Source organism: Arvicanthis niloticus, chromosome 7 (genome assembly GCF_011762505.2).
Source record: "Arvicanthis niloticus isolate mArvNil1 chromosome 7, mArvNil1.pat.X, whole genome shotgun sequence".
NCBI lineage: Eukaryota > Metazoa > Chordata > Mammalia > Rodentia > Muridae > Arvicanthis > Arvicanthis niloticus.
In genome coordinates this window covers 24,456,096-24,472,747 of record NC_047664.1, presented here as the reverse complement: position 1 = coordinate 24,472,747, position 16,652 = coordinate 24,456,096, and the positions used below count along the sequence as shown (strand labels likewise).

The 16,652-nt window shown below is 35.9% G+C and overlaps 1 protein-coding gene across 2 annotated transcripts; it reads right to left on the bottom strand.

Annotated features, from left to right (window-relative positions):
* Window positions 1–710: 710 nt before the first annotated feature.
* On the bottom strand, window positions 711–14,666 carry Etaa1 (ETAA1 activator of ATR kinase). Of its 2 annotated transcripts, XM_034509499.2 has the most exons (6): window positions 14,339–14,666; window positions 13,327–13,455; window positions 13,007–13,083; window positions 8,171–8,283; window positions 6,011–7,962; window positions 711–983 (listed from the first exon to the last, which is right to left on the bottom strand). In XM_034509499.2, the coding sequence occupies exons 1-6, from the start codon at window positions 14,568–14,570 to the stop codon at window positions 859–861; spliced, it is 2,628 nt and encodes an 875-aa protein (XP_034365390.1). In that variant the 5' UTR covers window positions 14,571–14,666; the 3' UTR covers window positions 711–858. The 2 variants fall into 2 exon arrangements, with proteins under 2 accessions (XP_034365390.1, XP_034365391.1); XM_034509500.2 differs by lacking the exon at window positions 14,339–14,666 and having other exon boundaries at window positions 13,332–13,397.
* Window positions 14,667–16,652: the final 1,986 nt, after the last annotated feature.

Here is a 16,652-nt window from a genome sequence, read left to right as displayed (position 1 = left end):
CTTGTCTGTGACTTTGAAAGTAATACCATGAGTTGGGCATGGCCGTATGCATCTGTACTTAAGAGCACTGAGAGGCTGAGGCAAGAGGATCACTGATAGTCTGGGGCCATATCGGTGACAGAGAGAGTTGAAGGCCAGCTTGGGTCACATAGCATGACCCTTACACAAACACGTATGTAAACAAAGAGAAAGAACAGATTGAATTGCTCTATCTAACCTATATGACAAAGAAGCTGGATCAGATGATATGTTTCTGGCAATTCTAAAGCTTTTTTTCTTTTTTTCCTTTTTGCTAAACTAGACTTAATGCCTAGTACATGGCTTTGCTAATAGTGAAATGTCTTCAAATCGAATCACATTTTAGAAATATTACATTTAGCTACTTCTAGATAGCAATTAAGCACAATTTTCTTGAAAATAAGCAGAAATTCTCTACTTTTCAGCAAGACCAGTAAGACCATGGGAATATTAGTTAAAAATTGACAATGTATAAAAACCTTAACTGAAAATGACACTAAAAACCAAGTTGCTGTTTACTTAGCAATTTTAATCTTTGTGCTTGAGAAAGCCTTCGACAGAAGCTTTACAGCTGATTTTGATGCTCATCTGCTACCATATTTAATAAAGACGAGTACTTTCCTCTGTATATACATACCTGCTAACTTTTCAAAAGCTTATATACATAATTCACATACATCTCTGAGAAAGTGTCATTTACCACTGTAAACACTGATTTATTAAATAATAAAGTAGAAGCTCACGCTTTAAAAGTCAGCATTAAATTTCTCACAGAGAAATCAGAAAAGTCCTATCACAGATAGTTATCAATAGTTGTGAAACCGTCTAACTCAACTTTCATCAAGGCAGTGAAATGGGAGCTGACTGCACAGTATGCAATGCTTTTGCCTTTCTTCGAACCAGTGCTTCCTGCCTTTTTCGTTGAATTTCTTCAGGAGAACACTTCCTATTTCTCTCTTCTTCATCTAAAAATTAAACAAAGCATAGAAATTAATCTTATAACCTTTAAGTTATTGAGTATCTGCTATAATCTTTGTTTTTTCATCACTCTGGTTTGACTATTAAATCAAACAAATATGTATATTATGTATATATGCATGTCTGTATATTACACATATAATTACATGTACATATGTAATAAATAGGATGTTAATGAAGGGACATTATTTCTCAAAATATATTATCTACTTTGTTTCCAACCAGAAATGGGAAAGGATGCTCAAGAACTGTTTATTTCAAATCAACTCCAATAATGCTGATGGCTATTATTCTAAGCTAGACTTTACTTTCCATACCAGAGAAATCCCAAAATATATTTTATAAAAACCAAGCTACTAATCCACAATAATATAAACTAAAAAGTCTTTAAAATTGGTTTAATAATATAGAAAATAATTTCAAATGTATGAAATCACAGTATAAAATTCTGACTTAGGAAGTTAAACACTTTCCCATCTGCCTATCCACTAACACACACACACACACACACACACACTCTCTCTCTCTCTCTTTCTCTCTCTCTCTCTCGTATATATATCAAACACAAAGTCAAATTGCGTCACAGTACTAAGCAACTAAGTGCCTTAATTTTGTATTGTTTTTAAGCATAAGGGCCAGCAATTGCTATTCTCTATAGGACGACCCCCCCCCCCCCAAAATTAACTTCTAATAGCAAAATGCTATCGCTACAACTGATCTATTCGTTTTATACACAAAAAGTCACGTATAATATCTAAACCAATTATCAAATACATTTGAATGAACTTTATACAATTTACAATTTCAAATCAGTTATTATGCTCATGTATTTTTTAAAAAAGCACTAAATTTTTAAATTTTAAAAATGAGATTTAATGTACTAGTTGTATAAAAACAGGCTACAACTTGACAAACTCTGGCCTTAAGCTACTATCAGGTTTTTGTTTCAAGGATATAACTTGGAGACCAGCTTATGACACATCAAAGGAAAAATGAATAAAACCAATACAAAACACGAGTGAGGCTAATGTTAACCAGGAAGGTTAAGAATTATGAACAAACTTAAAGGAAAAACTGCTAGGATAAAAGACAAATTATACATCTACCTAAAAATGCAGTCTGGATTAAGTTTTTACTGGAATTAAAAGTATAAGCAATGCATTTTAGAAACTTCACCCAATTAGTAATAGACTGTCAACAATTCTTAATGTTGTAAGACACACTGGGCTGTAACATCGAAATATACTCATTGTCAGTACTGATAAAATCAAAATCTGTCTAGCCATTTGGAAGGAAATTTGCTAATATTTGTCAAAATTTACAACATTCTTGATGTTTTTCAGAATTGACAGATACAATTACACAAAGTTCAGAAATCTGTAAAGAAGGAGAAATCCTACTGAACTGTTGTAATTGCAAAAAACTAACCCAACCAAGCTCCATCATAACAGAAACCCAATATCTAACACGAACAATAATATAACATACAATATGCAGACTCTAAAAGGAATAAAGGAAACCTACAGGTACTAACAAGAAATGACAGCTATAATTTATTAAGGAAATGCAAAAAGAGAGACAGAGACAGTAGACCAAACCAAAGCATTTGTAGTCTGTAAGTGGAAACAGACTACAGGCATTGAAAGCCCACTCAATAAAATTAATGCATAAAATTTACTACATCTAGGGAAAGAAATACTGAGAAGTGACAAAAGTAAGTACCAAGTTACATGCAAAGGTAAACCTCTGAGAACAACAAACCTCTCAGAAAAAACTAAAACCAGGAGAAAAATGGCTGACACATCATCCAACTTATCTCCCCCACTAAGTTAAACACTTCCATAGATCAAATTAATTTAATGGAAATACAGAATATTCAATCCAACCATAGCAGAAATTCTCCTAACCCACTAAGCTTTCTCCAAAACAGATGTTATGTCAAAAGTCTTAACATGTGTGTATGAGCACATATGTGCATACAAACATGTGTATACACACACACACACACACACACACATACACACACACACAAAGAGGTGGGGATAAATGGTGGATTTCTTCTCTTACCAGATTTATATGGGAAAAGTGCATCACTCAAGTAATTAAAAGGGAATTTTAGAAATGTCTAGAATCAAGTAAAAATGAAAACACAACTTACTATAGAACATTTAGATTACAGCTAAGTGAGTGAAATCTATAGCTGAGTTGCCCATATTAAAAAATCAGAGACCTTAAGTCAAGTTCATTCTACAAAGCTATCAAAACTGGGTAAAGGATGTAACAATACATTTCCTGGATGAACATAGCAAAATTCACTTAATAAAATACTTGCAAATCAAATTCACTAACATAGTAACAAGATCATGATCAAGCTGACTTCATTCTAGGAATGCAGACACATTCCCAGAAAGTTTTAAATAAAACTGAACAGTTCCTCATGATGCCAACCCTAAAGAATCTAGAAACAGAAGGATCATACCTCAACACAATAAAAAAAACGTATGAGACAAACCTACAGTTAAAATTATACTGCTGGAAAACTGATACCATTTCCATATTAAAATTAGATATGAAGAAAGTTGTCCTTTTTGCTCTTACTCAACACAGTGCTGGGTGTCTTAAGTGCAGCAATAATGCACTAAGAGGGAATACAAACAACAGAAGCCATAAATTATATTCATTTGCTAACTATATGATCAAATATATATATATATTTGGAGATATATATATATATATATATATATATATATATATATATGGCTCCAAAGACATCACTAGAATGTCTTAGATCAGATAAACATTTTTAGTAATGTAACAGTATTAAAAAACTAATACATAAAAACTAGCTCTTCTATATATGAAACTCACTACCAAAAACAATCAACAACAAAACTCTAGGAGTAAAACTACCAAGGTCGTGAAAGACCTACCAATGACAACTAAAGAACAAAGAAGTTTAAAACACTAGAAGATGAATGTATTTCCAATATTCATGCACGAGAAGAATTAAAGCTGTAAAAAAAATGGCCCTATCACCAAAATGGGTTTACAGATTCAATGCAATCCACATCCAAACTTCAATGACATATTTCACAGAACAAAAAAAAAATTCTAAAATTTATATAGAAACTTATGCAGAGACATGGATAGACACAGACAGACAGACATAGACACACACACACACACACACACACACACACACTCAAACACACACAGCTAAAGCAATCCTAAGTAAAATAAATAATGCCAGAGGCACACCAAAACAACCTGATTTCAAATTTTGTCAGAGTAACAAAATCAGCACAGTGCTGTCACACAGGCAGACATGCAAATATCTGCATGCAGCTGATTCTCTAAGGGTCTAAAAACTTACATTAAAGATAGTTTTTCAACAAATGATGCTAGAAAAAATGGATACCCATATATATGTAATATCTCTCACCCTTTCTGAAAACCAATTCAATATGGATTAAAAATATTAATGTAAGTTCTGTTTGAACTACTGGAAATCAGGTAAAACATTTCAAAATACAGGCAATGGACAGCAATTTCTGGAAAGGACTCTAATAGCTCAGGGAAAATATAGCCAGAATTGAGAAGCAGGACTGTATCAAATTATAGAGAGTTTGCACAACAGAAGAAATTAGTAAACCACAGTGAATACATAAACTAGACAATGGGAGAATATCTTTGCCGGATACTTACAATATGGACTAATATCCAGAAAAAATAATGGACTCAACAACAAAATACAAAAAGTACACAGATAATGCAGAGAACATGTGGCCAATTAAATAAGAACCCCCAAAGAAGTAAGCCAACAAATTAACACATTAAAAAAAAAGTTCACCATCATTAGCCATCAAGGAAATATAAATCAAAACTACTCTTGCATTTCAGCTTACCTCAACTAGAATGGTTATCAAGGTGGGAGAAACCTTTATACACTATTGGTGGGGAAAAGTCAGATACACACACACACACACACACACTAGTGTGATCACTAGGACAATCAGTACAAAGGGTCCTCAAAGGCTATGACTAGTTATACTATTGTTGGTACATTACTGAAGGATTCAAAGTTAGTAAGCAATAGATAGGCTCGTATACCTATGTTTATTATAGAAATATGCATTCACAACAGCCAAGTCACATAACCAACTTTAGTATCCATCAATGAATGACTAAAGAATGTAGCGACAACAACAAATGACATGAAGGGTGACCATTTGAGAAGAGGGGACCAATAGCAAAGGAATGAAGCAACTAAGATAAAACTGTTATATACAATTATGAAAATGTCATAATCAAACATTATTTTTTACAATATAAGATAATTTAAAGTTTCAAGACATATACCAAACTAATAACAGTGGTGTTCTCAAACAAAGTAATTAGTCCAAATTACTACATACCATTGGATTCTTACATTTTAGTAGATAAGGGAAGTCAATTATTTTTCAGATTATAGTTTAAGCTTTAGATTTTATATAAAATAAACCATCCACTTAAGGTTTCTTCTTCTTCTTCTTTTTTTTTTTTTTTTTTTTTTTTTTGATTACATTAAAGGCAAGTTTATTGGGAAGCTGCTCTCAGTTGAGTTTACTGACCCCAAGGATTGAGGCCAGGGGAAATCAATGTGGGGTGGAGGTGGGGAGGAAGGGCATGTGAGAGGAGGAGGAACAGGAAGTAGAGGAGGAGGAAGAAGAGAGGATAAATATCTTATGTTGGTTTAAAAGATTACTTTGATGTTTTGAAGATTAGAATCTAAGGAGACAGTTGAATTTAGGGTGGTTGTAAACAGTCTCAAGATGCACTTTTTGAGGTGTGATTAATGGAATATATGTATTGAAGAAATAGCAATTCATATGAATTCAAAGAATTAAAAGGGTTGCATCAAATAACTTATAAATTGTTACAACCAGCATTGAATTTTCTTTCCAAACTAGTTAATACCTGTTAGTCAAAACAAATTAACATTAATACTTTTCAAAGAAAACTACTTCACACATACCTGGGGAAGATGGTTTCAAAAACTCAGAATATTTTATTGAAGATTGCTGTTGATTAGCTTCAAGCAATGAATTGACAGTTTCCCTTTTCCCTAAATCCTCTGAGATTTTGCTAACAGGCATACTTCCTGGTAGATGATTTTGATTTAACTGAGAAAGAAACTGAGAATTTTTCTTCTTAAATGTGAATTTTGGTAACTTCAGTACTTTGTTGTCATTCTGAGCTTTATCTGCTAAGCTGTTATGGGATAGCTGCTGAGTACTCAACTTCCTATTAACAGCAATGTTTGTGCTCTTGGGACTCAAATTTACATTCAAATCTGAACGTCCTGCAAGAACAAATTTTGAACTATTCACTTGTACTGGTACATGCTGATTATCACTTGAACTTTTAGAGCGCACAGACAAACTTGTAGCATCCAAAATATTGGGACAATCTTCATATATGTCTCTTTTCTCTACTGTCTCTAGCTTATTTATCTGTGATTTATTTGCTAAAGACAATGGCACTGCAGAGCTGACAAGATTCCCATGTTTAGATGATACCAACACACTTCCTTGTTTAGATGCATGTTTGGAAGTATTATTTATACTTTCTGACTCCTTGCTACCCATGTTTTCTTGCTGAGTTAGTCTTTCAATGTCATCACAAGCCTGATATAACAAATCATCATCTACATCATCTGCTTCCCAGGTAGTCTCTAATTGATGGCATGCTTTAATCATTTCACTGGCCAACAGCGGATCATTCCAGTCATCTAAGGAAGAATTGAGCTTTGATCCATGAAGCTTATTTGTGTTACACACAATGTTTTCTTTGCCCACGGACACAGAATCAAATGGGTCAGTAGTAGGTACTTTCAAAGGCAGGTTAACACCAAGCTTGTAATTTTGTTCATTAGGATACCTTGTGTGTGAACCAGACTTGTTAGAGGCATGTAAATTAAGTATGCTCTTACTATGACCTTCTTCTTTCACTTTTGTAAGATTAGAGACATGAACATAATTTTCATTTTTACTAACAATGTTAGTGACAGATTTGTCAAGTCTCACTTTATTTTCAGTGAATGGTAACTTCCTTGATTCATCACTTGGATGTGATGAAAACCTATATTCTCCAGCATTTCTTAGTTCTCTGTTTTGTGCCTTTAAAGGAAGATCCAGTGTTACTTTTGAATCTTTTAACCTTCCACCTAGATTCATATTTGCTCTTGATGTGATTATATCATTTTCACCAATCGAGGTACAAACTGCCTTCTGACCAGTTTCTTGGGCAGTTGTAGACGGAAAGAATTCAAGCATTTCAGCATTTTCCATAAGGAAGGGCTCACTGGCTAGTAAGCTTTCCCAATCATCCTCAAAATCATTAGCAGTCAACTCATCAAGTTGTTTATTAGATGCTGCTGGTGTCTTACGACAGGGAGTCACACATGATTTTAGTATTACGGTAGTATCTACTTGAGAGGAAGGTGATCTTGGAGTTTTATTTAGTAGGTTTTCAGTAAGCAGAGTTTCAGTAGTAATTATTTCCTCTTGTAGTAAGGCATTTTTCTTTCTCAAGGAAGTTGTACTATTGTTCAAAAAAGCATCTGACAAATCTTGGCTTAGTTGTCCACTACACATCTGAGTGGAACCATCAAAAATAGCATTAAAGGCTGCTTCAACATTTTGGTCAAAGGGTTTCTGACTGCTGTCTTGCCCCTTTGCCAACGATATTCTAGTGTCTCCTTCCATTTGCTTTTTTATTGGAGTACAATTAATTTCAGCAACTATTTCATCTGACACCATCTGCACAGAGTCTTTATGGTTATGGAAATGTCCCACTTCTGAAGTTGTCTGGATAAAATCATGATTCTTCCCATCTTGCTCTTGGATCACATCAAGTTCTTCCATATTTTTATCAAACTGTTGGGCCAATTTCATAAGTTCCTTTTCCCGATTTTTTGTTTTTAATCTATTAAAAAACATTGAAACATTGTAATTAAAAAACTATTTAATAAGTAATCAATTATTGTTTAATATAGTTTAGTATGACAAAACACCAAAATTTTAACTCTCAGAATAACATATTGAAACAAAAATGGTTTAATGTTTTGACTTAATCCAAAATAAGAATAGAATACCTGCCTCACTGAATTATAAGAAGTGAAGGCTGAACTCACTTTTTGCAGCTGATTTTCACTCTTGATTTTTCTTTTGCTACACCAGGAGTACAAGGAATAGCAGTTTCGCCAATCCATACACCCAGCATGGAGTTTGTCACTGGTTTTTCATCCTTTGAAAGAGCAAAGAGAACAGAAGCATAAGAGCACCATAAAACAACCAACCACCCCTCCCTACAGAGAGAGGAGACTAGAGGGGGAGAATTCTGTGGTAATCACTCAACAAACGCAAATAATGAGAAGCTGGAGAAAGGCAGTAAGTCAGAAGCTATGATCCATTTATATTCCCACAAGTAAAAAAAAATATTCAAATTTAGGAATTCCATATTTATAAAAACCTAGGTTTGAAGTACATTGCCTATCAAATACATCTTGATGTTATATACATATAAAAGAACATTTGGTAGAAGGAAAAATAACATTTCAGTTGTAAGATGCTCACAAAACCAGAAACAAACTACATATAGTTATCAGACCTGAAAATAAGAATATATTCAGAATTCTTTCTGCAGTACTGATTCTCCAAAGTTTTCTTATCCTCATAAACTCTTACCTAAAAACTGACTTAAACTGAGAGTATGGATAGTAGTAATGTCAGAACCGATTAGAAATTTTACAGCAAGGTCAAAGCTACAGCTAAGAATGGAGAGACAAAATGACTAAAGCAGAAAACTTCAAGTACAAGACATCAACTTATTTTTGCTGTATGTTTTTAGTTCCTTAATCACAAAGTTATGAAGTGACCTTTATATCGTAAACCAGGGGTCATGATCCCTTTGACAGCCCTCATCTCCAAAAATATTTACATTATGACTCATAACAGTAGCAAAATTAGTTATGAAGTAGTAACAAAAATAATTTTATTTGAGGGTCACCACAACATGTAGAACTGTACTAAAGAGTCTCAGCATTAGGAGCTTGAAAATCACTGTTATAAACCAAACTAGCAAACCAAATTACTTAATCAATCTTACTTGTTTATAGTAATTAGAAAGAATGTAAGTATGAAAGATGATAGAAGGTTAAAATTTTGCCTCATTACTAGATTACAGGGTGTTCTAATTTGAGCCTAGTGTGAGAGATTGCTCCACTGATCATCCTCTGGTCTTTACAAAGTATGTGCCTGCATACACGTATCCACAGAAAACAACATTGTTTTTAAAAAGAAAGGGTCATTTTACATTTACTTACTTGAAGGTTTGGGTGAAAAGATCTTTAGTTTTACAAAATAATAAACTCAGTTAATTTCATTGGAAGACTCAATATTTTCTGAGTTGTTTGTATAATACTCTTTTTTTGTTTTTGTTTTTTGTTTGTTTGTTTGTTTTGTTTGTTTGTTTTTTTGAGACAGGGTTTCTCTGTGTAGCCCTGGCTGTCCTGGAACTCACTCTGTAGACCAGGCTGGCCTCGAACTCAGAAATCCACCTGCCTCTGCCTCCCAAGTGCTGGAACTAAAGGCGTGCGCCACCACTGCCCGGCTGTATAATACTCTTAATTAAGTAGCATTCTTAATGACTTTATTTTGGAACCTGTCCACTTACAAATAAATTCAATTCATATAAAGTTTCAAAAAGCCATGTAGCCTCTCAAGTGTATATACCAAGAGTCCTCCATATGTTTATGAACTACTTGAAAGTGCTTACTTTAAATTATGATTATTGCCTAACTTACTAATTCCTAAGTACATTCTAGGTACCACACAAGTTGTCTCAGCCTTCAATTGATATTCTGAGCACTGTATAGTTATATAAATAAGGAAAATAAAGACCTTAAATACTACAGAAGAAATCACTACAGAAAATGGAATGACTATCTAACATGCAAATGTATGTCTTAAAAACTGAAATCAGAAACCATTAGGAAGAAATTAAATAATTTGAAGACAACTAGGAAAACCTCAAATATGTATGAGAGTATGACATTTTCCAAGAGATCTTAATGCTGCCAACAATTAACCTGCTTTAAGAATGTCCAGCAGAAGACACTGAGTAATCCTAGTATTGCTGTCTTTTCTTCACAGAAGTTGCTATTTCTAGCCCATTTAATTAAAGAGCCAACAGTACAATCAACATTGTATCATTCATGTTAGGATGGTCAACTCAACATGTTTTATTGTGCTTCTTTGATGTAGTTAATAACGACATATTGTTAACACACACAGTAATATTCTAGCATAAATGTACTTCAAAAATAAAGAGTTGATACAATGACTCCTATGGCATGACAACATGGGAAGCAGAGCTCAGTACAAAGTCAGTACAAAGCTGGACTGACTGTTGATTATAAGTCTAGAATTCTATAGCCACAGAAAACTTGTCTGTTTTTGGACATAGTGATTTCCTCATAATCACATTCTGGACCAGTGGCATCTGTGGGTCATTACTATGGGCCAATAATACACACACAAATATAGATAGATAGATAGATAGATAGATAGATAGATAGATAGATAGATATAGATATAGATATAGATATAGATATAGATATAGATATAGATATAGATATATGCGCCATACTAAGGAAAAATACAACAATTTCCTCAAAGACAACATTAAGCAAAACTTAGATATTCTTTGAATTTGAGTGTTAATTAAGAAAAAGAGGGCTGGCTGGAGAGATGACTCAGCGGTTAAGAGCAATGAATGTTCTCCCCGAGGTCCTATGTTCAATTCCCAACAACCACATGGTGCTTTACAACCATCTGTAATGGGATCCAATGTACTCTTCTAGTGTGTGTCTGAAGACAGCTACAGTGTACTCATACAAATAATAATACTATTTTTTTAAAAATTAGAAATACCAAGTCTTGTAAATACACACACACACACACACACACACACACACTATATCTATATCTATATACACACACACAATATATATATATATTTATACATACATACACACACACACACACACACACACACACACACACACACACACTCACAGGGCTGGCAAAATGGCTCAGCAGGTAAAGGTATTTGCTAGCAAGCCTTATGACCTGAGTTCAACCCTGGGACCACCATAAGAAGAGAACTGACTCCAGCAAGGTGATCTCTTTCACACACATGCTATGAGTGTAGGCAGACAACTACGTATATACATATATACACAGAATGTATACATAAATATACATACACACACATACAAACACATACTTTTAAAAACATAAAAAAAAAATAAGTAAGAAAAAGAGAAGAAACTCAGAACAGCTTCTCTTCTGGGATCATGCTCTTACTAACACTGACAAGACTAATAAAAGGAATCAGTTATTGGACTCCTTTGTGTTAAATGATTGAAACTTCTTCACTCAAGTGGCACGAAAATTGGAGTTAAAAAAAAATAAGAAAATCACAATTAACATTATATTTTTAGCACTCTTCAGTTAATTATAAAATTTTATGTACCTTAATCCTAATCCACCGAAGAAAGCAAAGCTGGTAATAATTCCACTTTACGGTTGAATGAATTGGGGTTCGGAACATTTAACTGACTCTCTAGGTGTTACAGCAGAACAGATGTCATAAGGCTTATATCTAAATCCAGCAATCTCTCTAATTTTACAGTGTATCTGGGTGACTTTATAAGTCATTAAGAATACTAAGAAGAGAAACTGCAAGAGGGAAAATTTTCACTATGGACAGTGAAGAAGCACTGTAGAAAAATATGTACAGTAGAGCCTTTATGCATGGCTTTAAATGATATGTACGTTAAAGCCCTTGTGTCTGGCTCTGTGTCTGGATCATTTGGAGAACTGAAGGTACAGGATAATAAATCCATTTTCAGAACTTGTGCTGCTGTCTCCTTCTTTTCTACATAAGATGACAATCGTTGCTTTTAAGCCTTACTTTACTTCAAAAGGGCTAAAGTCAAATAACTGCTTAGACAAATTAATATGTTTCAGCAAAGCCTTTGTTATGTTTGGGTCAATCAGTAGAAGTTGAGAAATTGTTCTGAGTCTGTTGAAACGTTGAAGAAATGTCTCTCTAGAGAATCTGCACGTGAGAGCTTTTTTGCAGCTGCACTAACCTAGGTCCTAAGACACCCCTGGCAAACCTGGGGCTCTTACTTTGATTATGACTAGCCAAGGTCAAAAGGGATGGAGATTTGTGTGGGCTGTCTGCTCTCACGGGCAGCAAGGGCAAGATAACTTTGGTAGCTGGAACCTTTCCCAGCTTCAATTAACCTTGTATAATGTTTGAATAAAGTAATTGGAGTGAACTAGCTGATGTCAGTCTTTTCCAAGAAAGGGTAAAACCCTCTGCTCCTTCGGAAAATAAAGACTTAATATCTTGGTAAGCTTCTCTCTCTACTGTGGCACTTATGACTGACACTAAGCAATAAAGCACTAACAATAAAAACTACAGTATACCATAGCAACTAACTATATTATTTAAGGAATAAATAACCTAGAGATGACTTAAATATATGGGAGGGAGTGGAGACACAGCGTAGTGGTAGAGCACTTGCCCAGTAAAATGAGTCCCTAAGTCTGAGTTCCATCATTAACAAATGAAAGAATGAATGAAGAAAAAGAAAGAGACAGACTACATAAAAGGACAGATTACCATGCAAAACCACACCACTTTATGTAAAGAACTTCAGAATCTGTAGGTTTGGATATCCAAAGGGGTCATGAAACCCCATGTCCCATGGATTCTGACAGATGACCAATATTTCACATTCTATAGTTTGTACCTTTTTTCAAGACATAGACTCAGAAAAGCCAAATGTAACCTTGGTTGCTCTAAATATGTTACTTTACATGTGAAAGAACTACACAAGCACTCCCCAGACAATTTTTGCTGTCTTATAAACCATGAGACTTGCCATATTTACCTGAGGAGCAATACGATTAACAATATGTGAAATCTCATCACGGTATGTACTGGAAATCTGCTTTTTTCTTCCTTTACCTAAAGAAACAGACATTTCTATAAATTTTAGACCAGGAATCAGTTGTCACTTTTTAGGAAATAATTGTAATCAGTACAATGTAAATGACTCCACACTAAATGGCATATTAGACAGAAAAATGACACATGAGATTCTTAAAAAGAAAAAAATAAACCAAAAACTGTGTAGTATGACGTTACCAGACTAAAATTTTACCATCACTTCATCAAGCACCTACCCACATAAAAATAACAACAGATTACCTAACTGTTTTGTCATTGGAGAATTTTGATCCCAGAAGATATCAGTCTGTCCATCTGGATCATTTGGAGAACTGAAGGCACAGGATAATAAATCCATTTTCAGAACTTGTGCTGGTGTCTCCTTCTTTTCTGCATAAGATGACAATCGTTGCTTTTAAGCCTTACTTTACTTCATAAGGGCTAAAGTCAAATAACTGCTTAGACAAATTAATTTTTATGTCCAATATAAAACTTGTTTCTTAAAGACAATCACTTTAACCACGACGGAAATGTTTCAATTTAATATTTCATAAGCTTAGCACTGTAGTTAGAAAGTTTTTTTTTTTTTTTTTTTGAAAATTTTTTGAAAATTTTTTTTGAAAATTTTTTTTGAAAATACCACCTGGTCACTGAATTGTCATCATCAGGCTTTAGGGACCTCCAGGCTGGCAGCATACGTGTTGCAAATGCATCCAAACAGAAACCCACGCTAAACTCTCACAAGCCCCTCTTGTCAACTTTACCCAAAGTTTCTCCTCCACCCACTCCAAAAACCATTAGTGATTTGTTGCTAGGGAAGCTCTATCTAGAATCACTGAAATTTTTCCAACGTTAGTGTTCTTTCCCAGCTTTCCTTTCTCATAGCACAGACAGGCAAGGTAACAGATGTTATGTTTTAAGAACACGTTCTAGGATGGAGGTTATGAGTCTGGTCTTTATTGGGATAGAAATCCTTTAACTCCAAAAGTTTAACAGAAAGGAACCCGCCATCGGTTTGCTAGCCTAACCGGATGTTACACCTAGCAAGTTCCGGGATCACCCAACAGTTTCTGAGGCGGCACCTTTTTCTGCAAAACGAGGAAAACAGAAACTGAGGTCTAGGGGCCCAATTTCCTGGCCTTGGTCCACGGCACAGACCCCGCCCACAACCAGAGGCAGTGAGAAAAGGCCCGGTGGAGGGGCCTGAGCTCTGCAGCCCTAAGCCTCCCGCCCGGTCTACACCGCCGGGCTCCGCTCCCCGCCCTCTCCTCACCCCCGGGGCTCCGCCCGCCGTCAGCCGCTGCCCGCCGCTGCGCCCGCCGCGCAGACCGCGTTCCAGCCCGGCTGAGCGGGGAGTTGTGGGCCGCCCTTGAATCCCGCGGCCCCGACTCCGCCGCCCGGCAGCAGTTCTCGGCAGCCGCCCTGCGCGGCGTGCTCCTGCGGGCAGGGCTGTCCGCATGCTTCCTTCGCCGACTCATTTCCGTGGCACCGTCCTTCAGCTGCATTCATATTTTGCTACAGAGGAGCTGGGGAAACGGCTCTGCAAAGGGCTCGCGCGCCACCGGCCACCGCCATCTTTGCAAGTTGGGCGCGCAAAACACACCGCTTCTGATTGGCTGCCTCTGTCCGAGGGGGCGGGGTTACTAAACCTGATGCTGATTGGCTGCGTCAGTTTGAGGGGCGGGATTACGGGCGCTGTCCGCCGAGGCTGAGGCAATTTCAGCTGGGGAAACTTGAGTTTTCTGAGGTCTACCATCAGCCTCATCCAATTTAGGCAGAATTGCTAGACTCTTCTGGATATGTGGCTGGGACTTAGTATGTGAGACAGTAAAGAGATCATATACAATGACAGATTCTTATTGAATTTACAATTTAAACTGATTATTTCTAAGATTCAAATGGTGGTGAGTTATTCGATAATGAGGAAATAAAGACTATAGTTTAGGAGGTAATACATGCGATAGTTGATAGATGTTCTATTATGTGCATAGAAAATTCCAAAATATAGGAAAACTTGTTAATTTAATAAACTACCAGCCACTGGAAACTACATGCAAAACAGAACTGTCATCTTACTGGGAATAAAACAGTGTTTCTTTTGAATCAAGTTAAAAATTACCATGACTAGAGAGCATTGATTCAGGTTGGCCTAAAACGTGTTTCAATATTAAAGCAATTGCACAGATTTTAACAGTAAAAGAACAAAATACAAAGCATTTGCCAGGCACTTCGTTGGGAACAACAGGTGGTAGGTGAGTTACAGCAAAGCAGGGAATAATTCTTCCATAGTCTTTAGGTAAGGATAGTTCATGATATCCTTCCCTTTTAATTGATGGAAGTTAGTGGTCTGGTAAAAATGTATTCCAAAATTTTTACCTGACAGTCTACAGGATGCTTATCCTGGCAGCTGGGCGCTTAGTTGTTAGTTAGGGGAATAAAGATGCCTCTTGAGCCTCCATACAGGGATACCGCTACCACACATCTGACCTTAGCAACTTTTCTTATTCATGGAGGGAGATTCTATAACCTCGCCTATTCTTCACTCTAAAGGCAGAGCCACATGGCCAAAGCTGCTTGCTGGGGCTGGAACATGACCCCCTCATTCAATTACATCTTCAACAGCTTTCCTTTTCTATGGTTTCCTTCACTGACTAAGCTTGACTGTCCATGGAACTTGCTCTGTAGACAAGGCTTGCCTTAAACTCAGAGATTTCCTTGTCTCTGTGTCCTAAATGGTGAGACCATGCCTGGACTTAAGTCTTTATTTCCTTTTTACTAGACAGACACTGTGTGGGATCTTGCCTCAAACTCAACACTCCCTTCCTTCCTTCCTTCCATTTTATTATCTATCTTCTGGTTTTGTACCATACAGTATATTTTTGTTTTTCCACCTTGCTCCATTTGCAAAACATTTCATCCACATATAAGACATTTGTGCCCCTAAAGAATTTCATCCTTTTCCCTGCAATTTTTGACATCCTAGTAATATTTTCCCTTCTTCTTCCCTTGCACCTTGTCCTGGAAATCTAAAAGTCCCGCCTCTGTCTCCCTGTCCAACCATTGGCTGTTGGCAACTTTAGTTCTAGATCAGAACCAACTGGGGGCAGGCTTCCTTTAGCCTACATGTGGGACATTGTAAACAGGTGTTTTAGATAACACAATTAGCATGAAAACACAAGCCTCTACATGTTACCCTTGGTGAGCTCTTCTGCCTCCAAACTGATCAAGAATTCTAGAAGCATATATTCACAATAACTTAATTTGTACCCCTCTGATCCAAATATGGAACTTATCATTGTGGTTTTGTGTATGGTATATGTGTTTATAAGTGTCATAGTGCACATGTAAGGTCAAAGGACAACTTTGTGGAAACAATTTCCTCTTCCCACTTTACTTGGAGTCTGGGATTGAACTCAACTTATCAGGTTGGCACAGCAAGCTCCTTTACCTGCTGAGCCATCTTCCTGCACAATAAAATGATTTAATATAAAGTAGAAACTAAGATTAGGAGACAGTTGAGCATAATGTGATCCAAAACCATAAAACAAAACATTTCTCTTTATTTTATTAATTTATACATATAAGTA